General features: G+C 36.9%; 2 protein-coding genes across 2 annotated transcripts in view; one reads left to right on the top strand and one right to left on the bottom strand.

Annotated features, from left to right (window-relative positions):
* The window catches only part of LOC139949118 (tRNA 2'-phosphotransferase 1-like), a 120,365-nt gene that overhangs the window by 67,482 nt on the left and 27,317 nt on the right, over positions 1-25,566 (top strand). The window lies entirely within an intron of this gene.
* The window catches only part of LOC139948768 (tyrosine-protein kinase receptor-like), a 74,060-nt gene that overhangs the window by 48,007 nt on the left and 487 nt on the right, over positions 1-25,566 (bottom strand). Inside the window, exons 2-4 of the mRNA XM_071947126.1 lie at positions 22,657-24,002; positions 4,912-5,025; positions 3,566-3,712 (exon numbers count right to left, since the gene is read on the bottom strand). Coding sequence (XP_071803227.1) covers positions 3,566-3,712; positions 4,912-5,025; positions 22,657-23,434 — 1,039 coding nt within the window. The 5' untranslated portion in view covers positions 23,435-24,002. The remainder of the gene's footprint in view (positions 1-3,565; positions 3,713-4,911; positions 5,026-22,656; positions 24,003-25,566) is intronic.

Genomic DNA, 25,566 nt, shown 5'->3' with positions numbered 1-25,566 from the left:
GTTCGTTTTACATTGGAGATAATTTTGTTTTTACCCTTAGATAGATGTGTATGAGGCACCTTGTACTTTCCAGAGTTCTGTGAACAAAAAAACCACAGGCAAATCACTGAAGTGGGATTTGATTCTTTGCATTGCTAGAGGGAGATGTCTTACCACTAATGTGCTAAAAGTGATATACTTCTGACATTGTAGTATTCTCTAGGATTCTATGAGGCATGCTACACATCTAGTCTCTGCATGGTCTCTGTATAAACAAAAAACAACCCCCTATCTATATGGCACCAGGATGTATAAAATATTGATTTTGTGTCCCAGTGTAGAACATCTGTCATTTAAAATTGACTCTAGAGATCCTATCTTATACTCCTGGTACAAGAAGGTCAGGGACTGGTTGTCAGCTCATGGCAGTCACTCCTGGCAGTCACTCCTGCATGAAATCTTTATAGAAAGCCACAGGTTATGCTTCCAAATGTCACAATGTAGTCTCCCATGGCGATTGCTTGGGTCGCCATATAATCCTGACAAACACTACGTTCCATCAATAGAATCAGTCACTCCCTTTTCTTTCGGCGAAACATTTCACGGGGTGAACATTCTGAATGCTTCACTTCCCCGACTCTGACAGATTCCCATGACCCTTTTGTTCACCTTAACATACAGACGTGCAGCTGAAACCACATGCCATGTACAATAATGTTTTACCTTAAAGGGTTTTGATACCTTTTGTAAATAAATTTGTTGGCCATGACGTGAATCCCTACTCACTATGAATGAAGCTTTATGAAATATAATAATTTACCTGTAGAAGTTTCACCTTCGTTAGGTCGTCAATTTTTTTTTAGAAAAAAATAGTGAAAATCAAACAGCAATGTGTTATTTTAGGAGAGTTGCATTAATACGTTGTATATACTAAAACAATTTTAGTATCCTAAGGCGAAAGCTATTTGCGTGACATTGTTTTACTCATTTCTCTAAAACTAAAGCCCCAAAATAAGTAATATTTCAAGTTAATCTTTCTACCATAACTTTCTTCAATCTGTGTAAGTTTAACGTAAATCTGGGGATATTGTTTTTTGTGTAGTACAAAAAGTTCCCCAAACCTTTAGTTATTCACAACTAAAAGCTGCCTGACCAGGGGTAGCCTGATGTGGGAGAATGTGTCATCTGCATCATCACCTTATGAGGGACTAATTCAGGAAGTGATGTCATAAACTTGATCCCTTTACAGTTGAAATAAGTTCCATCTCAACTGTACCAGTTCCTTCTTAAAGGGACTGTGACTTAAGGTGTGGGCATCTTGACCTTTACTTCAATGTATTTAACTTATAATCATGTCGTGTCATGGTCGAGCGGTTAAGATCGTCACACTCAAGCTCTGGTGTGACTGATCAGCAGAGTGTGGGTTCATGGTATAATTCTACCTCCATGGTGGTGAGCAATTTAGTTTACCATTAATGATTTGTCCTTCGGATGCCACATTAGGCTGAGGTCCAGTGTTTGGTAGTGAATGTAACCAATACACTTTATATCATGGAAGAGAAGGGGGGGGGGGGTAAGCCCAGTGCTTCTGGCTCACATAGCAAGCACCCTTGTTTACAGATTTCCTCAGGCTTGCTTGTGGTACTTTTTGTCAATAGGGCGACATAGCTCAGTTGGTAGAGCCCCCACCCCCCCCCCCCCCCCGGCATAACTGCGGAGGTCGCAGGTTCAAGTCCCCCTCTAGTCAATTCTTTTTTGATCAACCAAAAGATTATTTACAGATTTACCAAGTCAGTTTCCACTGTGGTTTATTACTTTATATTTGTAATGATTATATTTGTATTGGGAAGAATATCATGTCCGTTACAATCAAATCAGTTTGACTATAGTTGGCAGCTGACACACAGTCACACAACATGTCAACATTCTGTATACATGCACAGAGACATTAAAGGCTTTGGTACTTAAGTCAGACAACAAACACCCACCTACACTGGCTGTAACTACAATTGCTGTTTCTACACGTGTGCAGCTGAATCCCATGGCTCATTACATTTATACATTTGCCCCTTCACTTAAAACCGAGGAGTTATAGTCACTCAGACCTTGAACTTCAATTGGCAAATGGCAAGGTCATTTCTTTTATTTGGACTGCCGTTTTGACTGTGCAGTAGTTTCTACTAAATTTCTATTTAAACAGTCATTGCATTAGGGCCATGAGCATAGATAAGTAGTTTCAGCTACTTCTAAGAATGTCACCACCTTATTCAAAAAAGATCTGCAAGCAGTGTTGTAGCCAGGCAACCAGCCACAGTGGGCGGCCTGCCAAGGACTCGTAATTTTTGCCTAACACTCTGAGCAAAATAAATTGTTTCGCCCAGCACAGATTTTAAAATATTGTCCGCATGACGTTGATCTGAGACACAGCTAATGATAAGGAGTATCAAATGTCACACAGAGAAAAAACCTGGTCAAAAAGCAATTCAACTTCTTCAATGGCCCCATAACTCAAACAGTTTGGAAACCTGGGCCCACTTCAGCAATAGTGGCCTCATAATTAAACATGAATAATTTTGTTGATCCCCTCGCCCTTGAATTCACCCAAATTTGTCTAGTTAAAACCCTGTTTGCAAGTATTTGTTTTATGTTATGAATTAGGTATAATCCCTCAAGACCTTAGTACTCCAAAGTTGGATGTGAAGAGTCAAAACTCTGCAGTGTTGTTGACTCGCGTCGGTGACTTGGACTCGTTGACTTGGAGTCAGACACGAGTCGCCAATTTCACTGACTTGCGACTTGACTTGACTTGGGGAAAATTCATTTCTGACTTGGACTGGACCAAAAATCGTCACTTGAGCAAAGATGACATGCGACTTGACTTGACTTGACTTGACAAAAATGACTTGGTTACAACACTGACACTCTGAACCTTGTTTGTTTTGTACATGAGCTGGCTTTTTCATGAAAATCTGATCCAATCACCACCACTTCTAATGTTACCCTAGTGAACTCCCTCAACAGTAATTTGCCGGAATGGCCAAATGACAGCTCAAACACCAGTCAAAATGTTTTCTGAGAGTATCAGCTAACATCATTGTGTCTAAAAGCTACATACACCACTGCCTGCAGAGTGATCAATCAAATTAGTTATAGGAGCACACCAGTTCAACGTGTGTGTAATTAAGTGATGTAGTATCAAAGTAAATAACTTTTGGCTGGTTGTCAGAAAAAAAAATCATCAACATGGCATGTAATTAACGAGAATAAGAAATCAAAAAAGGTCAAGAGCAGGGTATTTAACTCTTTACTAGCCATTGCAATTGTCAAAACATTGATGTGCAATATTGACTGGTGCTCTGTTTATGTACATAATCTTAACTACCGCCAGGCACGAAGGTCCAGTCTGCAGTTTACGTGAGTTTTAAATCCCTCTTATGGTACCTGTGATTTTTCCTCCTCAGAGTTCTGAAAGCACCGTTTATACGATGTTTATAAAAGACTGTTTGATAACAACACCAACGGCATATTTAAAAAACAAGACTGAATCATATTTCCCCAATTTTAAACAAGCTTAGATTCTACTTACAATCACTACCAGTATCACTATGGTATCCTCCTGAGGGTCCGGTACCAGACGTCGCTGTAGAGCCACTGTGTACTTGCCATCCCAGAATTTGGCTTGAGACTGGCGGAGCATCCCACCAACAGGGTTCCTCAAAATCACACTTTATACCTGCAGACAGGGAAGACGAGGAATCATATTGAAAATTGCTAAACTGTGAACACTTGCTCTCAGGATAATAATTACAAATAGGGACCCTGATTTCATAAGAGAGGCTTAAACAGAAAATACTGCTAGAAATCGTTTGCTTCAAATTAAATACTTAAAAAAAAAATTAGTATAAAAATTTACTTGGTAACAAGCAATGGAGAGCTGTTGATAGTATAAAACATTGTGTGAAGTAACGTAGTTTTCAAGAAAGAAATAAGTTTCCACTAAAATATTTGAACTTGATTTTGAGACCTCAGATTTAGATTTTGAGGTCCAGAAATCAAGCATCTGAAAGCACACAACTTTGTGTGACACAGTTTTTTTTTCTTTCATTAATATCTCGCACCTTCGACAACCAATTCAGTAAAAAAAATTCACAGGTTTGTTATGTTGAGATACACCAAGTAAGAAGACTGGTCTTTGACAATTACCAAAGGCTTAAAAGCAAGGGCTACTGCTAAATTTCTGCCTCATAATGCGTGGAGGTATAGTTCATCTTTAGTTAGCAATCAGCCTTAGCAACATCTATGTGGCATATTAAGAGGCCAAATATTCTCACTGCTCATAAATATATGAACAGGTTTCCAAAAGCTGTCACCTAAAAGAAGATCAGTGGGACATATAGTTGTCATTTACAACACACTGAATGCTTTTATCCAGCACCTTCGCATAGCAAAATATTTCAACTGAACAATTTTTGTGCAGACTGAATATTAATATTGGGTACAAATGATGACTTTTGAGTAGCAACTGACACATTTTGCATAGCATTTTGAATGACATTTTGCTCTGCTGTACAAGGGAAATCGTTCACTGTAACATATGGGTCAGCTGAGAATCCCTTAGGGGATACGGATGATAAGTTGAAATGCTAAATCTATATGCAGTACCAGATGCAATATCCATTTGGTTCAGGAAGGGGAGGAGTGGAGGCAGGGTCTAAGCATGTGGATTGGAACCAAAGCCATATTTTAACTTCCATATGTGGGACCAAAGCTGCAGGGATTAGATCCCTGTCATCAGATTTAAAAAGGGAACTGGATTCAGAATTTATAAAGATGACTTGGTTACTCCTCGATTAGGTGTAAAGGAAAATGTCTGTGGAAGGGTTTGTGAGTTTTTCTAAAAATAATTTACCTTGAATCTTGGACAGAACTTACCACATGTTTCTTCATCATCTCCATGAAGGCAGTCCTTAACAAAGTTACAGAGTCTGTCTTGATCGAGGCAGCTTCCATCCAAACATTGGAAAAGATGACTGGCACAAGAGGATCCTATAAATGATAATACAGATCAATCAAATAATTGAAGAAGAAACAAATCTTTTTAAGAATAAGATGAGAGAATGAGTTAACAGTGTGCACAAATTACAAACAATTTTTTTTAAGAAAACATTTTGTGACACTTATTTGTTTATATCTTTGTAAAAAATGTAGGCAAATCAACCCCTCCCCCCCCCCCCAACCAAAGAGTTCCCATCGTCATCATGCTTGGGACACCAAGCTGTTCTTTATTTTGTTTTATTGTAACAGCTGGAAGTTGCAACAATACTACAAATGTGGAAGTGTCGTGGCCGAGAGGACTGAATTCAAACTCTGGTTTTTCTGATCAGCAGAGTGTGGGTTCGAATCCACAACCGTGACACTTGTGTCCTAAAGTAAGACACTTAACCATTGCTTTGTCCTTCCGATGGGATGTAAAGCCAGTGTGTTGTGTTGTGTTGTGTAATGCATGGAAAAGAACCCAGTGCACTTATCAAAATAAGAAGGGGTTCACCCCGGTATTCCTGGCTGTGGCTGCATTGGTATGCGCCGTAGGTGCCACATAATTGGGTCCCAGAATTCATCACTGCAATAACCTATCTTTCCGAAAGTTTGTAAATACTCAGGGCCTTGAGTACCTCGTTTGGTGGATTTGTGTGCTATACCTAAGACTTAGATATTATTATTAAATGCAGACTTGCAGAATCCACTAAATTCCATGGGTTGTTCCTGCCATACTTTTAAAAAGCATCCCATTAAAAAAAAAAAAGTTGAGATCTTTCCAAACTGTCAACATTAATTGAAATAACAATTAAACGACTCTTCCGTTTTTTACTCCCCTTCTGTAAATATCCTGAAGTTTTTAAGAGACAACAGTCTTCGTGACTAATCTTGATCTAAATCAAAGGTAAATTTCTGAGTCATGACTGAAATCCATGCAGTAATGGTTGCCGCTCACATTAGACAGCTAAGGCCCGGTCACACAGGCCTCGATAACGACAACGAAAACGTTCAAAATGCACGCCCTCGATTGGTTGAATAAGTGTGGGCGTGTTCTGCGTGGAGCAATTCAACCAATAGAATGCGTTCTCTTTGCGTCGTTATCGTTTTCGTTATCGCTGCAGTGTGACTCGGCGTTTAGAACATTGAAAAAAAGGACCTTTGACTACATTCTACTTCTGCTGTACATTCTCATTAATTTGAAGGTTAAATTAAATCTTACAGACGGTGAATACTGAATGGGCATGGCTTGGTTTACATGTTTGTTTGCTTGGCTACATGTGTTCTGCGCCTCTGATCATTTTGTATGTAAGGGGCGCGATAAATATATTTTAAATATTACATTATATTATTATTATTTTACAGACGCACCAAACCCCTGTTTGTCGACATGGTACATTAAATGGAAAACTTCTTTTCAATCTATGAATGTTTTAGTTGAGTGACTCCCTCACTGGTTTGGTACATGTTAGCAAAGCGAGAGTGCCGTCGGTCCAACAAAATATCAGGATCGCATACTAAGTCCTTGATGTCCACGAGTAGACACGCTCACTATTCCTAAATAAACATCTGTGTTAAGACATATTTTCTTCTTTACTTTGTCCATCCTCCCACAGACTTTGTACACACCAAAACGTGTGAATGAACAGAAAGTTTAAAGGCAGTGAACACTATTGGAAATTACTAAAACAAAATTGTTAGCATAAACACTTGTACTTGGTAATGAGCAACAGAGAGCTGTTGATAGTATGAAACATTGCAGGGAAACAGCTGCCTATTACACAGTTTCATGTTTTTTTTAGAGAGAGGTTATATACATGTATGTCTCAATATTAAAAGACTTCAGCAGGCATGAAGCCTTTTGTTAGCATCTAAAAGGACACAAATTTGTGCAACAAGGTTTTTTTTCTTTCATTATTTCTTTGCAACTCCGGTGACCAATTCAGTCAAAATCTTCACAGGTTTATTATTATATAATTTTATGAATATGTTGGGATACACCAAATGAGAAAACTTAGGTCTTTGACAATTACTAAATGTGTCCCAGTGCCTTTGAATTAGAGTTAACACTCTGTACGTAATTATGTACACAATGATGTAACGAGTGTAAGCTCGGACATTAGCTTTCTGTCCCCCAATTTCAAAAAAACTGCTTAGCAGAAAATACTGCTTGACAAATTTCTTTGCTAAGCAAAAATTGAATGGAGCACCAGTCACAACAATGTAAACTTAATGCAATTTTGGCTGGTAAACCGTTGCTGTAAAAGCAATACTTTTCTTTGCCTAGCACGTTTTTGTGCTTACAGGCTTTATGAAATAGGGCCCTGATCATTCACATAGTGATGAAGAATTCTCTTGTGAAGATCTTTTACTCCTTATTGTTTGGTCTCCATAAAAGTATCACAAATATAGGCACACACGCACAAATCACATGCACCAAATTTAATACTCTTTGTAAGAATTAAAACTAAGGTAGATCTGTGGAGATTACATTTTCTTAGATTATGGCATTGTGTTTGAGAACACACTGAAATTCATTTCTGTTCAAATTTGAATACTGTTTCTTTTAAAACACATTTTTGTGTACACTTAAACAGTAATGTACGAACGCGATTACAAACTGCCACTTTGTATATGGCAATTTAACTCCCCCTCCCAGACGAACCCCAGAACTGATGACAATTCATTTAAATGGAGGGTACACGTTTGATAATTCCTTAAAACAAATATTAAATTAAACACTGACTAGGTAACAAGCATTGGAGAGCTGTTGATAGTATAAATAATTGTGGGAAACGACTACCTCTGAAGTGGCATAGTTTTTGAGAAAGAGGTAAATTCTCACTGAAATATTACAAGACTTCTAGCTTGACGTCTTTTATTCCTACCTGAAAGCACACAAATTCGTCCTACAAGGGTGTTTTTTCTCATATAATTTTCTCGCAACTTCGATGACCAATTGAGCCTAAATTTTCACAGGCTTGTTATTTTATGCTTACTAAATGTTGGGATACACCAAGTGAGAAGACTGGTCTTTGACAATTACCAAACATGTACGGTGCCTTTAAACAGAGATAGCCTACTCTTAAGAATAAACACAAACAAACAACGGATCAAAATAGAATGATCTCTAAAATATTTCAGATGCAAGAATTTCATGAAACATTCAAGGATTATCATATGAACAAGTTTTTACTTTGATATCTCTTGTTGTATGAATAACGAATTAAAAGTTGGATTACTGGGAATAATCTTGATAAGAACGACTTTTGCCCTATTTAGACCTGATAAGGAAACACAAGCAAATACATTTTACAAACAACCATTACTCATGTGTGTGACAGCTTTCGCAGAGAGTGGATAATGGTCCATTCGGCTAAGTGGACAATGGTCCATTCGGCTGTACTAGCCGAGGACCAGTTGAATATTTTTTCAAAGTGGTCCAGCCACCAATTTCACCAAACTCTTCCTAACTTAGGATAAATCTCTGGACTTACGAAGAGTTAAGTTCCGTATCCATAGACGTAAAGGACACATTGAACCCATCCCAAGTTAGGATGAGTGAGATGAGTCACTCATCCCAACTCGAGATAGGATTTATCCTAGCGTTTTGAGAAATCAACTGGCTATGTCAATCAGTGTTTAAAAACTTCCCAATAAAGTATGAAATATTGACTAGTAAAGAGCTGGCGGACTAGTGAAATGTCAAACTAACTGATACCACTGGCAAATTACCAGGTGTCCAGGGAAAACCCTATGCCCTAATCACAGACTCCTTTAGTATGTACTGTATAAAGTAAAGGATAGAGCTAGGTATTGTATATCCATAACTGAACATGTATGCAGTACACCTTCTATGGTTTAAAAACTAGGATAAAAATCTATTCAACAAAACAATTTTGTTTCATTTCATTTGGACAGGATTCCAAGTATCAGGGCTGAAATTATAGTTTAAACACAGAGGCCACAGCCCAGTTGCTCCTAAGGTCTTGGCCTTGGTGCCCCTTCAAAAGTTTCCCACAAACTCTAAGAACTGCCCATTGATTTACCCTTTACAAAATGAAAATGTCCTTGCCGGTCAAACATGAAATTACACATCCGAAACATGTGTTAACCCAACCCCAAATCAGGAAGTTTGCAGAAATAGTGAAATGGTATAATAAAACCGAGACAACTAATTGAGCCATGATATCAATGTGACAAGGCATCTATAAGACATTCCATTTGTTGAGAAATACCTACATTACAGGCCCTAACTAGGCTTTATTTAAAAGCTTTTGTTTCCATGTTAATTGAAGTATAATGAGCTTAAGCCAATTAAACAAAACATAAATAATCCTAATCAGAAGTTATTACATGCGCATAGTGTGCCAACCATGTACAAAAATTGCAATGGCACTGTACTCCAGAACAATGTTGTTGTTTTTCTCAGCCCTTAACAGTTTCTGCAGAGTTCCTCAATAATTTATTGTCTAATTACCCAAAATGTATGACTTCTCCCTGCAGGTGAAGTCCTCTCTGGTGGAGGACACCGACAATGAGAACAATTCAAGTACCAATAAATATTTAACTGGGAAGAAGTACTAAATTTAAGTGGAGAGAAATAAATATGAGTGCCCTCTGTTTGATAGGTTACGGTCATTAACAGGGTCACTTTGGGTGATGATAACTTTTGGCCATGACATGACACTTATCCCTACTCATTGTATTCAAACCATTACAGTTTAATGTAAATCTGTAGACATTGTGTTTTTTTTGTAAAAAAAGTACCTAATCACTTAAACTTGAAAGCTTTAAAAAATAACTACTCAACAGTCCAGTTAGACCATAATAGAAGTTTTGTTGTTGTCATATCATTGTTTAAACGGTAATTGTTTGGTGTGCTTGCTATTTAAATTATACCTGCTACATGAAACAGTTGTAGAAGTAGTTCAGTTTCATTATCAAACATTTATTTCCTAGTTCTTAATTAGGTTGTAAGGATTTGTTTGAATACTAGAAGGAGGGGATTCCGAATCAAATAAAACTCACATTTATTTCCATACTTTATAACAACACAAAATTTCCAAAACAATAATATTTAAAGAAGTAACCATGTTTGAATAAAGCTCTTTTACAAGGTAGAAAATTATTAAGGAATCATCAAGAAGCTAGACTTGTGGTGAGATGCTTGGGGCAGACAAACATAACATAAACAGGAACAAGAAAGTAGAGACAGACAGGTAGAACAAAGACACAAATGACAAAGATAACAATGATGAGAATAAGGAATTGATTGAATATTCTCTATCTCTCTTGTTCAAGTGCTTAAATCCAAATTGACAATCTTTTGAGAAAGATACAAAGCATACTACGGGACAGCAAAGTGCTTTGAAGATGATTTAAGTGTAGAGAGAAAAGAGGAATGAGTTAAATTAAAAAGCAGCAGGTGCAAGCCTTGAGCTAAATGTGTCGAGGATGATTCCTCGTCTCCCGGAAGCATTCTTTAGCTGAGCTGAGTTATGGAAAGAATGAGTGATTAAGGGGCAGCTCATTTGCATAGTTTTCCAAAAGAGACTGCTTAATAGCAATCCTAATGGTTATTGTCAGTGAGTAATTGTTGGTTCTTTGGCTAAGATGGCAGGCAGTTTGTTGAAGCTGGAAAGCTGTGGAGGGAGGACGGAGGGGAGGGAGCGGGGGATAAGTACAAAAAGGGAGAAGTTGACGTGGCTGATGTAGGCATTATGGGCATAATGCATTAGGGTTACATTAAGGTTTTGGTTACACATCAAATCAAAATAGAACTCTTTCAAACGTTTAAACAATATCCGATATTTTATAACATTGTTAAAAGTAATTTCAAATAGTCTGTAGAGGGAGAGAAGTCATAACCAAATCCATACAAGGGTCTGGACATTTAACTGGTTAACAATTTAACCGTAAACAAATTTAATACCAAATCAAAATTTGCTTTAACAGTATGGTTAAACAGACTCGCAAGTAAAACCAAAAAAACGACGAGAAATGGGAAAATGGTGTTGCAGATAAATGGATTAGGGTTGTGCATTTTCCTTTATTTTCCTACTGTTTTACCGTTTCTACTGATTCCAATCTGAACAATCAGCAGACATAAAAAGGAGCAGATGTCCAAACACTTTCCATGATCATCAGGATTAGGAGATTGAAAACAATGTATTGCAATTTGTAGGAGATTAAGATTTGACAGTTCTTTCATCCACAAAATGGGATATCAATCATTCTCCCTTGATAGCATCTGCGGGCGTCATTCAAGAAAAGGAAAGCCTCTATTTTTGTAACTGTCAGGTCTGTTTAACCGTTTTAGAAGCAAATTTGGAGATGGGTACGGTACAGGTGTTTCAGTTTTCATGGTTTAAAAATGGTTAAAACGAACAACTTTAGAACAAGGTTAGATTTGGTTAAAAAGTCTGACTCAACACACTAATTGAAAGTACTTTTAACAAAGTTTTAAAAAATCACATATTGTTCAAGTTGTTTAAATGAGTCCTATTTTGATCCCCTATATTTCACCTGCAGATAAATCTTGGTTGCATCTGTCTTGGGGGAATCAAATTCCTGTGTTACTGCCAAGTTCTTATTATGCGGTCTGCACTGCAGCATATGGTAACAACTAGGCCTGGGCGACTGGTGAAATGAAATATTTGACAAGTCACACCTCAAATAGTTGCGACTATGACACTAGTCCAACTTATGTTTAATTCTCAAGATGCATTATTGCAATGTTTGAGGCAGGCGCAATATTGTAAAATTCAAGCTTAAAGGATTCATTCATTCATTCATTCATTCATTCATTCAAAATTATATTTATTTCCATACTTCATGAAAAAAAGAGTACAAACAATGTTTTTTAAGGAATAACCAATAAACAAAGCTATTTAATGAGGGTGAGAAAAACATAAATAGAGTATGGATGCATCATCTGGAAGCCGAGGATTAAAGGATTGTGTCACTGATTATCGGCTTGTGTTTTGTAAGCAAGTTATGTTAGCGAATAGGCGTGAGTGACAAAATTGGTTCACTGAACAGGTAGTCACAACTTTTATTGAAGTAGTAACGCCCATTATTTTGGTAGTCCCGACAATTTTTTTAGTAGTCGTGGCGAATCGAGTTGTTGACAAACGGTAGTCATAACTTGTCTAATCAATCAATAGTCAAGACTACATGTACCACACTAGTCACACAAATCACCCAGGCCTAGTAACAACTATGTTAGGGGTAGCAGGGACATTCTCAAGTGTTCCAACCTTGTTGACCAGGATTGTACATTGATTCAAACACACAAGTAATTTCCATTAATAATATGCAATGGTTGCACTACTTGGCTAAACATAATGAACTGATTAAAGAATGTGCACACAATACAGGACAACAGTACATGGGGGCGTCTTCAGAAAGTCAGAGACTCTGCAGTCTGAAAGCTGGTTGTTTCTGAATTAATTAAATGATCATGGTCTAGCATACGCATCCAGACAACGAGATCTCTTAGTCACTACGGAAGATTGATCACCGACAATAGCTATTCATGAAGGTCTTGCATTTATTCATCTGATCACACTTATAATTGTATCTTTTATATACACATGTAGGTGTAGAGGATGCTAGGTTGAATATGGTTCTACTTAGTGGTGATAATCTTCCAGCTATGCGCTTTTAAAGGGTTTGACTACTTTGTATGTCAAGTTTTCGGGCATGACATGAATCCCTACTCAGTGTGAATGAAGTTGTTTGTAATATAATTTACCTGTAGAAGTTTCAGCTTCATTAGTCGCCAAGTTTTTGAGAGAAAAAAGTGAAAATCACAGAGCAATGGTTACAGGAGAGTCGCTTCATATACACAACGTAGGGCCTACATGCTAAAATAATGTTCGTCTCTGGAGACAAAAGCTATTTGCAGGACTTTGTTTTACTACTTTAAAAACTAGAACACCTCAGCAAGTAACATTTTAAAGACACTGGACACCTTTGGTAATTGTCAAAGACTAGTCTTCTGCACAATAATAACAAACCTGTCAAAATTTGAACTCAATTGGTCGTCGAAGCTGCAAAATAATAATGGAAGAAAAAACACCCCTGCCAAAAGAAATTGTGTGCTTTAAGATGCTTGATTTCGAGACCTTAAAATCTAATTCTGAGGTTTCGAAATCAAATTCAAAAATTTAAGTTGAAAATTACTTCTTCCTCGAAAACTACGTTACTTTCAAAGGGAGCTGTTTCTCACAATATCAACAGCTCTCCATTACTCGTTACCGAGTAAAGTTTTATGCTAACAATTATTTTGAGTAATTACCGATCGTGTCCAGTGCCTTTAACCTTTAAGTGCACTAACAATTTGTATTCTACTCATTTTATTTAGATAGTTTATTTATCATGTTTTCTTTTGACTTGATGAATGCCTTTATCCAAATTGAGATGAAAGTCATACATGTAGAGTGCCTTGCGTCCACATAATAGGAGTCTTTTAGCTTAAATTAGAGATGGAGAGATGAACTGAGTACATAAAGGGGCAATGCTTGGCAACATACGGCGCAGGATAGAGTGAAATTGAGAATTGTGAAGAGGCTTTCTTCCTGCAGTGGATCTAAATAGAGGCTAGACAGACAGTCTATCTTTCAAAGCCATTGGACACTTTCGGTAAACAGTATTGTCCAAAGGCCCACACTTTGTGTATCACAACTTATATATAAAATAACAAACCTGTGAAAATTTAGGCTGAATCGGTCATCGGAGTCGGGAGAAAATAATGGGAACCCCCCCCCCTTGTTTCCGCATGTTTCGCAGTGTCATGACATGTGTTTAAAATAAATCCGTAATTCTCGATTGATAATTGTTTTAATGTTTTCTCAAAAAGTAAAGCTTTTCATGGAGTAATATTTCAAGAGAAGTGTTTCACCATTACCTTCTGTAAACCCTGTAAGTTATTTGTAAAGCGAGAATTACGGATTTATTTTAAACACATGTCATGACACGGCGAAGTGTGCGGAAACAAGGGGGGGCTTTCCCGTTACCATGTAAGTTATTTGTAAATCTGTGAACTTTCATTATTTTTTTTGTCCCGAAAGTGTCCAATGGAGGGTATACTTTTGGTAATTTACTGAAAAAATAGTGACTATAAAGACTTACTTCTAACACAATCAGTAATATGCAGCAAAAAAACAACAACAAAAAACTTACTGAAAAATAAAAACAAGTTCATCAAGAACTAACTTTGATAATTTCTAGGTCAGATGTGCTACAGCTTCTCAATAAAATATCAAATTTAAAATTGCTCTAATGCATTACAAATGTCGTATTGCATTATGAGTATTTGTGAAGTAACATAATGTTTGTAGGATAAATTAATTGCCAGCTAAATTGTTTGATTAGAAAATTGCAAAATTTCTTATTTTATATATTTATTTGGACTTATTTATACACAGTAACCATTCCACCCAGGTAGCTGTTGTTTATGTTTTTCCAAAGGGTTCATGGTGCATAAAACATGCAGTAAAGATGGACAAAACATAAAATAAAGCGAGAAACTTAAAAGTAAAAATTCAACGATTCATTTTAAAATAGAAAAAAACATGTAAATATACAACACTTCTCTCATCATGCATGGCTCCATGGCAGTTCATCCATGCGCTGAATGAATGCCCGTTTGAGTACACACCAGGTAGGAATTATCTTTTAAAAATAAATTCATTTGAGTGGAAGGTATGTAGTCAGGGCACACAGGGTGTGGGCGACTTTGGAAGGTTTTGTTGGCTTGAATGAGTACATGCTGAAAAACATTGTGTGTAAATAATGTGTATGCCTTCTGGAGCATTAAAGAGGGGCTAAAAGGTCAATTTCAATTTCGTAATGAACTCATTTCCCAATAGATTGAGTCGTTATGAAAGTGGGAGGAGAATTGAAAGGCTCTAACCTCATACAGTGTATTTTATTGCAGTGAAAAATTTAGCCTTCGAGAAAGACTCTGCTAGGGTTGAAACATCAGGCTGTTAACTATTTCTTATACCCTCGATCCTTTTAGTTGGTCAGTTGTTTGCAACAGCTAAATCTATTTTCTCAGTGTAAAACTTGTCAACATAAAAAAACATCTAATGACATGACATTTCAAATGAACGAATCTAAAAAGAATTTCTACAGGGGGTTGTAGGATCAACCCTGAGTTTCCATGGTTTTCAATCCAAACAGTATCAAGTTTGACCTTTTGAATGTAAGACACTTCTAGTTCTACCTTGAAAGCTACGGACTAGGCCTAGTAGTACGGACTCACTTATTGTTGACATCCAATGATGTCATGTTTCAAATTTAGCTCTGAAAGGGTATTAATTACCATGGTATTTTACTCCACCTTAACGTAAGGTACATGTAAGAGACTTATGAATAGTTTTTTTCCAGATTCATAAGACCTCTTGGAAAATTAGCACATCACAAAACTTAATTGTAGGCCTACCTCTCAATGTGTTTTATTCTGCAGTGTTATACAAATGTGAAGAAAAACTCTTTGCGAAATTCCATGCCGGTTAAGTTTTTCACTATCTGTGCAGTCTGGAAGATAGTTTTAAAACTGGTTAATATTGTGTGCATCATGAACACATGTTCTTTTTCTTGATTGCAAGCAATTGATTGTTAGGGGGAGGGTGGATTGTTATCCTTAACCTAATCCTGGGCCCAATTCCAATTCCACGGCTTTGCTTAAAGCTGAATTCTGCGCTTACATTCACCATTCTTCGCTTACACGGCAAGCGCTGAATTTCTGTGATAGCTGTGCAAACGCACAAGCCAAATTTCCCTGCTGACCTTTGAAATATGCTTGACGTAAGCACAGAATTCCCGCTTCCGCAAGCGCAGATTCTTTGCTTTTTAAATGCTAAAGCAGAGCCATGAAATTGGGCCCTGATGCGTAGCAATGCCAAATTGTCCAGGTGAGAAATACATTAGTCTTGTCTGTGTAGTGATACACTTCAATGAGTATAACGATTTGCCCTTAGTTCATATCAAATTTGCCAAATTGAAAAATGACTACATGTTAGTGTTATGGCCGGGTTGAGACAATCAACAGGTTAACCATAAAAGGCACACCTTGAAATCTGTTTCAAAATTTCCAAATGAAGCAGATAGTACAAAAATACAAAAGAGACTAGGGAGAATGACTGACATCCCTGGTGGAGCTGTCTACCTTAATCCCTACAATTTGTAATATGTACATTACTTTTAATCCCCTACAATTTATTATACATTTTTTTAATCCCCCCACGATTTGTAATACATTAATTTTAATCCATTTTGTTTCTTACACCATCATAACAGTGGTTTGTGGTTTTATGACTGTTTGTAAAGACACAGGTAGCTTTTCATTTTCAATCTTGGAAAGTGTGTTGACCTGCTCCTTTTACAGGGCAGTTCTTAGTGTTGATTGGAATTTTGGAGTAGATAAAAAATTGTCCAACCATTTAAAGGGAAGGTCCTTTATCCTTATGAATTGTTTTGTATACAATTTTTTAACTGTTTATTTATTAAATTTTCTTGGGGGCGGGGCATATCGGTACATGACACTCACAATGTACATGTATTGGCCCCATATGCTAGCTTGCATGAGGAAAACCCTTATTTAGATGCAACTGCAAAAAAATGCAAGAATGATTCAAGTTAAAGGGTCTATGTAACTTTTGTAGGACAAAAAACACAATGTCCATAGATTTCCACTAAACTTACACTGTTTGAAGAATATGATAGTAGAAAGCTGCCCTGAAAATATTACATGCTGAAGTGCTGTAGTTTTTGGGATATGAGTAAAACAATGTCATGAAAATAATTTTGGTCTCATGAGACGAGAATTGTTTTAATCATTTACAAACGTATTTTCATGACATTTTGTTACTCATTTCTCAAAAACTACAGCACCTCAGAAAGTAATACTTGAAGGGAAGCTTTCCACTATCATTATCTTCAAACCCTGTAAGTTTAATGTAAATCTATGGACATTTTGAAAAAGTACCTATTGAATGTATTCCAAATGGCATGTGAACCGGGAACATAACTTCTTCTTTTTTGCCTCGACACAGTTTTCTGGCTTACATCCTCAATTACTATTTTTTTTGAAACATGAAACCAACTTTTTATCCCATTTAAAAACCTGTAATATTCTTCATGAATCTGTGAAACTAACTCCAACATTGTCATATCCTGTCGTATGATTCAGAAATGACTGACGTAGATAAAGTTGTGTCCCTGATGAAACTGATGAAACTGCATGTAACATGCTCTTTGAATCAATCACCTTAATTCAGACCCTCATACAGCTATAATTTGCAGCCAGACATTCAGTCTTGTTGGCCTCCAAATTTGAGAATTATCATCCCACTACATTTGGTGTGATGTCACACAGAGTGTACATGATTGAAATTTTTCAAAAATGGATCTATAGATTAGAAGTTTGATTAGAGTGAGGGAGTGAGTGTGGGTGGCTGAAGGGTTGGGGAGGGGGGGGTTGGTTTCCATAGACTCGTCAAGGATTCGTTTTCCTAATGGTCTTTCTACTGTTTATTAGGGTAAGAATAAGAAATTGAATTCTTAGGGTCTGGGTACTTTTTGTAGGAAAAAAATACAACGTCCACAGAATTACATTTAACTTGACACAGTTTGAGAAATGAGTTTAACAATGTCATGAAAATAATTTTTGTCTCAATGATCATGAGACGAAAACTATTTTAGCATGTAAAAACGTATTTTCATGACATTGTTTTACTCATTTCTCTAAAACTACAGCACCTCACCAACTAATGTTTTAAGGTACGCTTTCTACTATCATTATCTTCAAACCATGTAAGTTTATTGTAAAACAGTGGACATTGTGTTTTGTGTTACAAAAAGTATCCAAATCATTTAAGCAGGGTATAGTATATCCATCGAGAAGCATCTCCAGGCGCTGTACAAAGAGAGACACTTTTTAGAAAGTTAAAAGAGAGACACTTTTCAAACAGTTTTTGAAGTTTTACATGTATGAATTATTAGATTCTTTGACACCATAAGGTGCTGTATCCCACTGGAATAAGAGATACAGTGTGCAAAGGGCTTTAGATGGTTAGCTGTACTAAATTTCAGTTGTTGTGTAAAAGAACCCAGAAAACTTGAAAAGTTTACTTAAGTGGTTTACATTGCTAGTATGCAATCTATCCTCACAGCAGCAAATATTTACCATTGGAAACTCAGGGGCTTAAGCAAAGGGAAACTGAAGGATTAATTTTGTTACCTAAGAAGTTACTCTCCTTCAAGGTGAGTATTAAAGAAAAGAAAAGGGTATGTAAGTTGCCATCGCTGGTGAGCTTCGGTTCCATTAGCAGAAATACATTACTAGGCGCAGGACAGCAACCAACTAAAGCTAAAAAAAAATCTAATAACATTGGAAGCTTACAAAATCTCAATCTTAATGTCACTTGTTTTCCTTAAGCCCCATACACGCCAAACTTGTTCTCACTACGTTGTGAAAAAAAGTAGTCGAACAGGCCTAAACTGTGTGCAAAGACAGTGGACGTACATGTAGTAGTAGCAGTGTTTTACGGTCTGTTTACGAACTTCATGGAAGGGCTTGGACAGGTTTGGTTGGGAAACCACTCCAGAACTTTGAATCTGCTCAAATTCTTTTAGGGGACCATCTTGTAGGAGTGGCAAGGTACTTAGAAAGAGAAGGAAAAACTACAGATGGAATTGCCTTACTTGGATTATGTTTAAGCACCTAATTGCTGAGTTGACGGACAAACTTGAGACAAAATTAATCTCTGAGACTCTCCCTCCCCCCCCCTCTTTTCTTTTTGCTCGAAGACGATCAGAAGGTGACACCACAAACCTTAGTGTCTTAAGATTGTTTTCCCACCATGCAAGGTTAACCCTCCTTAGAATGCTAGTTGGTAATCACAATCATTCAATAGGTTAAATTAGTCCTGGCACAAGGACAAGAAGTCAATTATGCTGTTCATTAAGAATGCTACTCAGGGATAAAGATCAATTAACTGTAATTCAAGACACCAACCCTACAGTGAGACAATTTAACATTGACAAACCAGGCTTGTGGTGGTGCAAATTTCATCACCTTATTATCTAAGAAAAACTGGGCCTACGAAGATCTTGGCTAGACTGAGATCGAGCACTGGGCCCTTGAAATGAGCACACTTGTAAACTACACTGCTGGGTTCAGGCATATCTTTTCCTCATCTTGACGACTCCAAGGTTTCCTAGTAAACTATCTTGAGAGCTCATCTTCAGGTTTCATTTAGATTCAATAATGGATTCCACAATTGGCTTTTTAAGAAATAAGGTTTGTTGATTTGAAACAAGAGATGACTTTGTTTCTAACATAAGACAAGGGGAAAATATACGCCGCATTGGGGGATTTATTGAGTAAGATTTATAAGAAACCAATTGGGAAGATTTGGACTTTGATGAGCAATGTTGAAGTTTTTATTTTATTTTGATACATTACTTTGTATTGTTGTGTGATTATTCTATCATCTAGACCTGCATGTATCAGCAGTACACTTGTCATACATGTATGGATTCCTCAGTGCCATAAAAAACTTACATAATACACATTACAAGAAACGTATTCATTCACTATCCTTTAAAAAATGTGGTTTACAAAAGAGATAGAGCTTGGACTTCCTGAAGGCATTAATTTGTACACAGCTCAAGGGAAGAGTACATCAAACCTTACATTTTATGAAAATTGCAATCTCTTACAATTTTTTATTTGAAAACTTATTCAGATACTTTCTACAATTCTTTATTTCAAATAGTAAAGTGCCAAATTTTCTTTTTACACCAGTGTAGTATCTTGCAGCTTTCTTATTTTGCAAAAAAATAAGGAGAATGGCTATTAACATTTAACTGTTTTCTAAGGCCCTGTTTTGAAAAGAAAAAGAGGAAATAAGCTGATCAGCTGAAAAGTTGCATGCCTACCCAGGAATGTTACAAGGCCATTCTTTTCGTTAACAATGCAACAAGGTCTATAAAAACGTCAGTCATAACTCCGAAAAGAATATTGAAAAACCATATTCTTAGAGCTTGTTTTATTTTTCTAACGTGACTGAATAGGATAATTTTAACTTTTAATCTGGGAGGAAGTTCTGACTATATCATTCCTTTCAATCATACTTTGACTATGGATGATGATTTTCATATTTTACATTTTACAAAATGTCAGCAAATATGGTAACCAATTAAGATTTTTTGTTTTGTGCAGAACTCTTCCTTTTTTCTCTTCGTTTTTTCCCCATAAAATTGTGATATTTTAAGTAGTTCAGAGATCCTCCCCAAGAACACATTATCCATCTGACCACTGTGTATTGATAAATAATAAAACATTGTTAACACAACAAATACACGGGAATGCCATCTGGGGAATGTTTGCTTCAACTGGCTCAATATGTAACGATCTGTTTGGAAGATGTGGTGTTTCTGTGATGAGACAGTTCCCATGTTGTTACTTTACCAACATCTGTTCAAAGGCATAAATCTCTTAGGTGTGTTTTTCAAGGGGTTTTGTTTAATATTCAATAGATCAATGCCTCTCTGTGTAATTAGGGCTGATGATTTACAGAGAGTTGCGTATTTAGTATAGTTTTGTGTTGAATCAAACAAGAAGTCTGCAAACACAAATTGCTTGTTTGGCCATGTCCAAATTAAGATGGTTGACACATTGACCTTACTACAGACAGTAGCAACCATGGAAAGCAGTACGCTAGAAAGCAGTAACCCAATGGTTCAAACACCAATCTTTTGAAGGTTAGTTGGTTGGTATGCTCATCAACGATAAAGTTTAAAAAGAAGGGTTTTTTTCTCAGAGCTTTTTTCCCCGATTTGGGAAACAGTCAATAGGATTCGAACCCGAGACTTGACATAATTTTTAGAGCAAATGTCTTGACAACTACCAAAGCTAAAGCTGATCATGAATAAACGTCAACTTTAAATCCAGGGCCCAATTTAGACAGAAAAGTTACATAAGCACAAAACAATTCTGCTTAAAGGCAGTGGACACTATTGGTAATTACTCAAAATAATTATCAGCATAAAACCTTTCTTGATTGTGAGTATTGGGGAGAGGTTGATGGTATAAAACATTGTGAGAAATGGATCCCTCTGAAGTAACAAAGTTTTTGAGAAAGAAGTAATTTTCCACAAATTTGATTTCGAGACCTCAAGTTTAGAATTTGAGGTCTCGAAATCAAGCATCTGAAAGCACACAACTTCGTGTGACAAGGGTGTTTTTTTCTTTCATAGTTATCTCGCAACTCCGACGACCAATCAAGCTCAAATTTTCACAGGTTTGTTATTTTATGCATTTGTTGAGATACACCAAGTGAGAAGACTGGTCTTTGACTATTACCAATAGTATCCAGTGTCTTTAACCAGAATAAGATTATTTTTTAACCAGAACAAGGTTACCAGCCAAAATACCATCACAAGCACCATTTGGGAATATTATTTAGCACAATTGTCTGCAGAATCAGCTCTACAAAACTGGGCCCTGGTCTTGTGATGTGTTCCATTTGACCATTATGTAGGCCTGTATTATCATATAGTATTATATGCTCACTGAATTATTGGCTTTATCAAGTTTCTGTTCAGATCATCTGCTCAAAATCCCTGAGGGGTGAATCACAATTATATAAATACCTAATTCACTGCCACCACCTGCTTTAGAGTATTGCAAAGGATTAGCGTGATTAGCTCTAATCCTTGTAAAGATAACAAAGTATTCAAACAATTATTTTGCAACTTGTCAAGAAAACTCTATCTGATTGCCTCCATGATTAGATGTGTTTAGGTTGACATTATTACCAAATGGCATATATTTTACTGAAAGTAAATTTTAGTCCCCCGTTTATTCGAGCTTAAATTTTTTCTTCAGAATCCCCTTCCATTGCTCCATTGAGATTGGATTGAGCCACACATCCGTTGGGGCTCATTTGGTTTTAAATTCTAAAAACATGTGAGTTTAATTATATTAGTAAATGAAATAATAGACACAAGCAGATGGGCTAGAAAAATCAATGAGAGAGTGCAATCTCAAGTAAAATGTATTTTTGTGAAACTAAGCATCATTGATGAAGGGATTTCCAACATTAGCTTAAGAAATTCAAACTACGCATTTTGTTTACTCCGTTAGTATTGTTCTACATACATTTGTGTGCACTGTTGAAGCTGAAGTAATAGCATACTGTAATTAGCTGGGGGATTTTCATTTGTAGAGCTCGATTTCATTGACTTATTATTTAGATCATAAATGTGTCCTCGGCTTTAATTATGTACCAGTACAAACAATACGTTGTTATTGCCGCCGGGTATGCATGATAGAGTAGCTTGTGGTAATCAATGTAACACCAAGGGAATACAAAACAATTACAACAACACAGTAAGCATCACAAGTAAATTAGTCTTGCATGTAGATTTTGTAGAAAGTGTAGTCTTTCTTCAGAGCTGAATACTGAAATTTTGCATACTGCCGTTGTAAAAAACTTACCACAACCAAAATAAAGGAAAATCATCAGAATTTTTTTATCACAGTTTGACATTTATAATATTAATAGTGACACTAGTGTTGATTTTATGCTATGTGGGAAAACCCTTTATTATAATACTCACCAGAATCAATAACGGTGTCTTGAAGCAAGACTAAAAGTTCAGGGTGTCTTTCCACATAGCCACTCTCAGTGGATGCCACCTTCAGGGTAGTCTCCATACCAGGCGCCAAGTCAGTCCAAACCATAACACCCTGATTAGTTTGTGGCTCGTCCAGCCACAACTGGAAGATCGTTGTAATGTCAATTGGGAAAGTCACCCCACTTTGACAAGTGGAGTAATCTATATCAACTGTACTGCTCGCCGTGGCAACTGTGGCATCATGTCCGGTCGTGTCCACACCGTCTGCCCACCAAACCTTGCCAACATTTCTGTTTGATGATGTCACAGCAGACTGATCCCACGATTGAAGTAATTGGGACACTTGGACGACCCCGCTGAAAACACTTTCCAGGACGGTGCCACTCATATAATCCACAATGCCAATACAGGACAGTCTAAGACTTGCCTGAAGGACTTCAGAGTTGTCCAAGTTAGTGAAGTTACCTTCTGATCCCCATTTGCTTTTTTCTTTGAATTCGTCAATGTTGAACTTGAGCAAGATCCTGCTGTCCAAACCGTCATTTCTCCTGCCGATCTCAAGAAACTCTGTCTGATAGTTTGTGCTTCTGCTTCCATGAATAAAAGTATCTTGGGTTGGGCTGAGATGATACTTACGCTCGTAGTTAACCTGTGCTGATGACACTTGTATCAGCAGAAATACTATCAGCGTATAACAGTACAAATTGCACATGTTGATAGAGAGCTCAGGCCATGATCTTATTGTAGGCCTGTAGGGCATGCAAAATGTGTATCCGTACTCACTGCAGCTAAATAGACTGTACAGTGATATTACAAAAGTTATGTTAGAGTACCCCTGCCTGGGTTAAGTTTAAAAGTCTCAGCGAAAAAACTTGCAATCCGAATTTGTCACATAGCTACACTGCTTACGAGTTGATTTAATTCCAAGTTGTCTTTGCTCATCATCAGTGTTTATTAAGGTAGGGTAGAGCAAGCATCATCAAGTCTGAAATACGTTTGTGAATCAACAAACTTGTTTAGTCATTCCAACTACAACGATGCAGGCAATAAAAGACTCTCTTGTAAGACATAAAGATCTCAGATGATGAGTAGAGTACTGTGCAGCAGGTTCTTAGTGTTATTGACAAGACTAAGCCAATATCTTTATATCGTCGTTACAACATGCAGCAAGGTTAGTCATTGGTGAAGCTTGGTGTGATGTCATCAACGTTGGTGCATACAAATGAAGTACTCGTGTATAATGCAGAACCACTCACCAGCTCAGTGATCTGATGTGATGTGATGTGATTAGACACATCCTGCCTCTGTGGGGGTACACTGTCAAAATGCTGTAGGGTATCAAAATGAAACGGTAGAAGGTAGCAATAAATTGCGGGAACTAAATTCTTTGGAAAAACTAAACCACTGGCAATATTTAACCCTTGCTGTATTTCTAAGAAAAGTTCATATTTATGTGTCCTACATCCACATGTACCTGCACAATTTTTGAACAGTGGAAAACATAGTCTCTATATTTCAAACACACCACTTGACAAACTTTTTGTAACAAACAAGTTTTGACAACGCATTTTTGGGTAAGTCAGCTTTGGGCTTGGTGTAATGCTTTTACAAGTGTCATTGTTCTGGGGTTTTTATTTATAATCTAAAAAAAATTGTGGTGCATGAATCGGCTTTAGAGTATAGCGCCCCCTTCGACACATGAGAAGCTGATATTATGTAAGTTTTGAACTGGGCTTATTGCTGCAGAGTAGATTGCGTAGCATTCCTGTCTATGGCGGTGAAAGTTCAAGGTTCGAGCCATTGGGTTTTTTCCTACAATTTGTTTTCTTCATCCAAATTAAAAGTAAGTATAGTCTTATCTTTTCCCTTCCTGAATTGTTGTGGCTCCCAAGAAAAAGAATCTGATTTCTTAATAAATATTCTGATTCCCATCAATAATTGCTGGTGCTATTAACTATAGACTTATAACATTTATCTTGGTAAAATTTCCAGATCATGCAATTTTGCATGGCAAAATATTTTGACTCAACAGATTTTGTGCACAGTTATTGCTTAAATATTGAGTAGGAAAAGATGACACACTTTGCATAGCATTTTGCTCTGCTGTACAAGGGGAATTGTTCATTGCAGCAAAGGTAAAAACAAATTGAGGTTTTCTTTAAAAATAGCTGGTGGCGGCAAACTGTTGACTGGACTGCCAAATTTTAACCAACTAGTTCGTCATTTTAAAGGCAGTGGACACTATTGGTAATTACTCAAAATAATTATTCACATAAAACCTTTCTTGGTGACAAGTAATGGGGAGAGGTTGGTGGTATAAAACATTGTGAGAAACCGCTCCCTCTGAAGTGCCATAGTTTTGGAGAAAGAAGTAATTTTCCACGAATTTGATTTTGAGACCTCAAGTTTAGAACTTGAGGTTTTGAAATCAACCATCTAAACGCACACAACTTCGTGTGACCATAGAGTAAGTTATGGTTTGACAAGGGTGTTTTCTTCTTTCATTGTTATCTCGCAACTTTGATGACCGATTGAGCTCAAATTTTCACAGGTTTGTTATTTTATGCATATGTTGAGACACACCAACTGTGGAGGCTAGTCTTTGAAAATTACCAATAGTGTACACTGCCTTTAAGTTATAACCCCCTGGTCTAGTTACAAACTTGGGAGGCTTGTCCTTGTGTCACCATGGAGCTACAGAGCATGAAGCTGTAGCTCCATGTTGACAATTGTTGAGGAGTTTATTTGAGATTTGATTATTCTTAGTAAGTTAAAGTTGTATATTCCTCCCCCCAAAATATGAGTCATTCGTCCTTCAATTGTGAGAAAATAGAATTAGCTGATTGTAAACAACTTATCGACCTAACAACTAAAGGACCGGCGGATATAAAT

The sequence above is a fragment of the Asterias amurensis genome, chromosome 1 (genome assembly GCF_032118995.1).
Source record: "Asterias amurensis chromosome 1, ASM3211899v1".
In the NCBI taxonomy this organism is placed as follows: domain Eukaryota; kingdom Metazoa; phylum Echinodermata; class Asteroidea; order Forcipulatida; family Asteriidae; genus Asterias; species Asterias amurensis.
The sequence above is the reverse complement of the archived record's forward strand: the minus strand, read 5'-3'. Positions and strand labels throughout refer to the sequence as shown.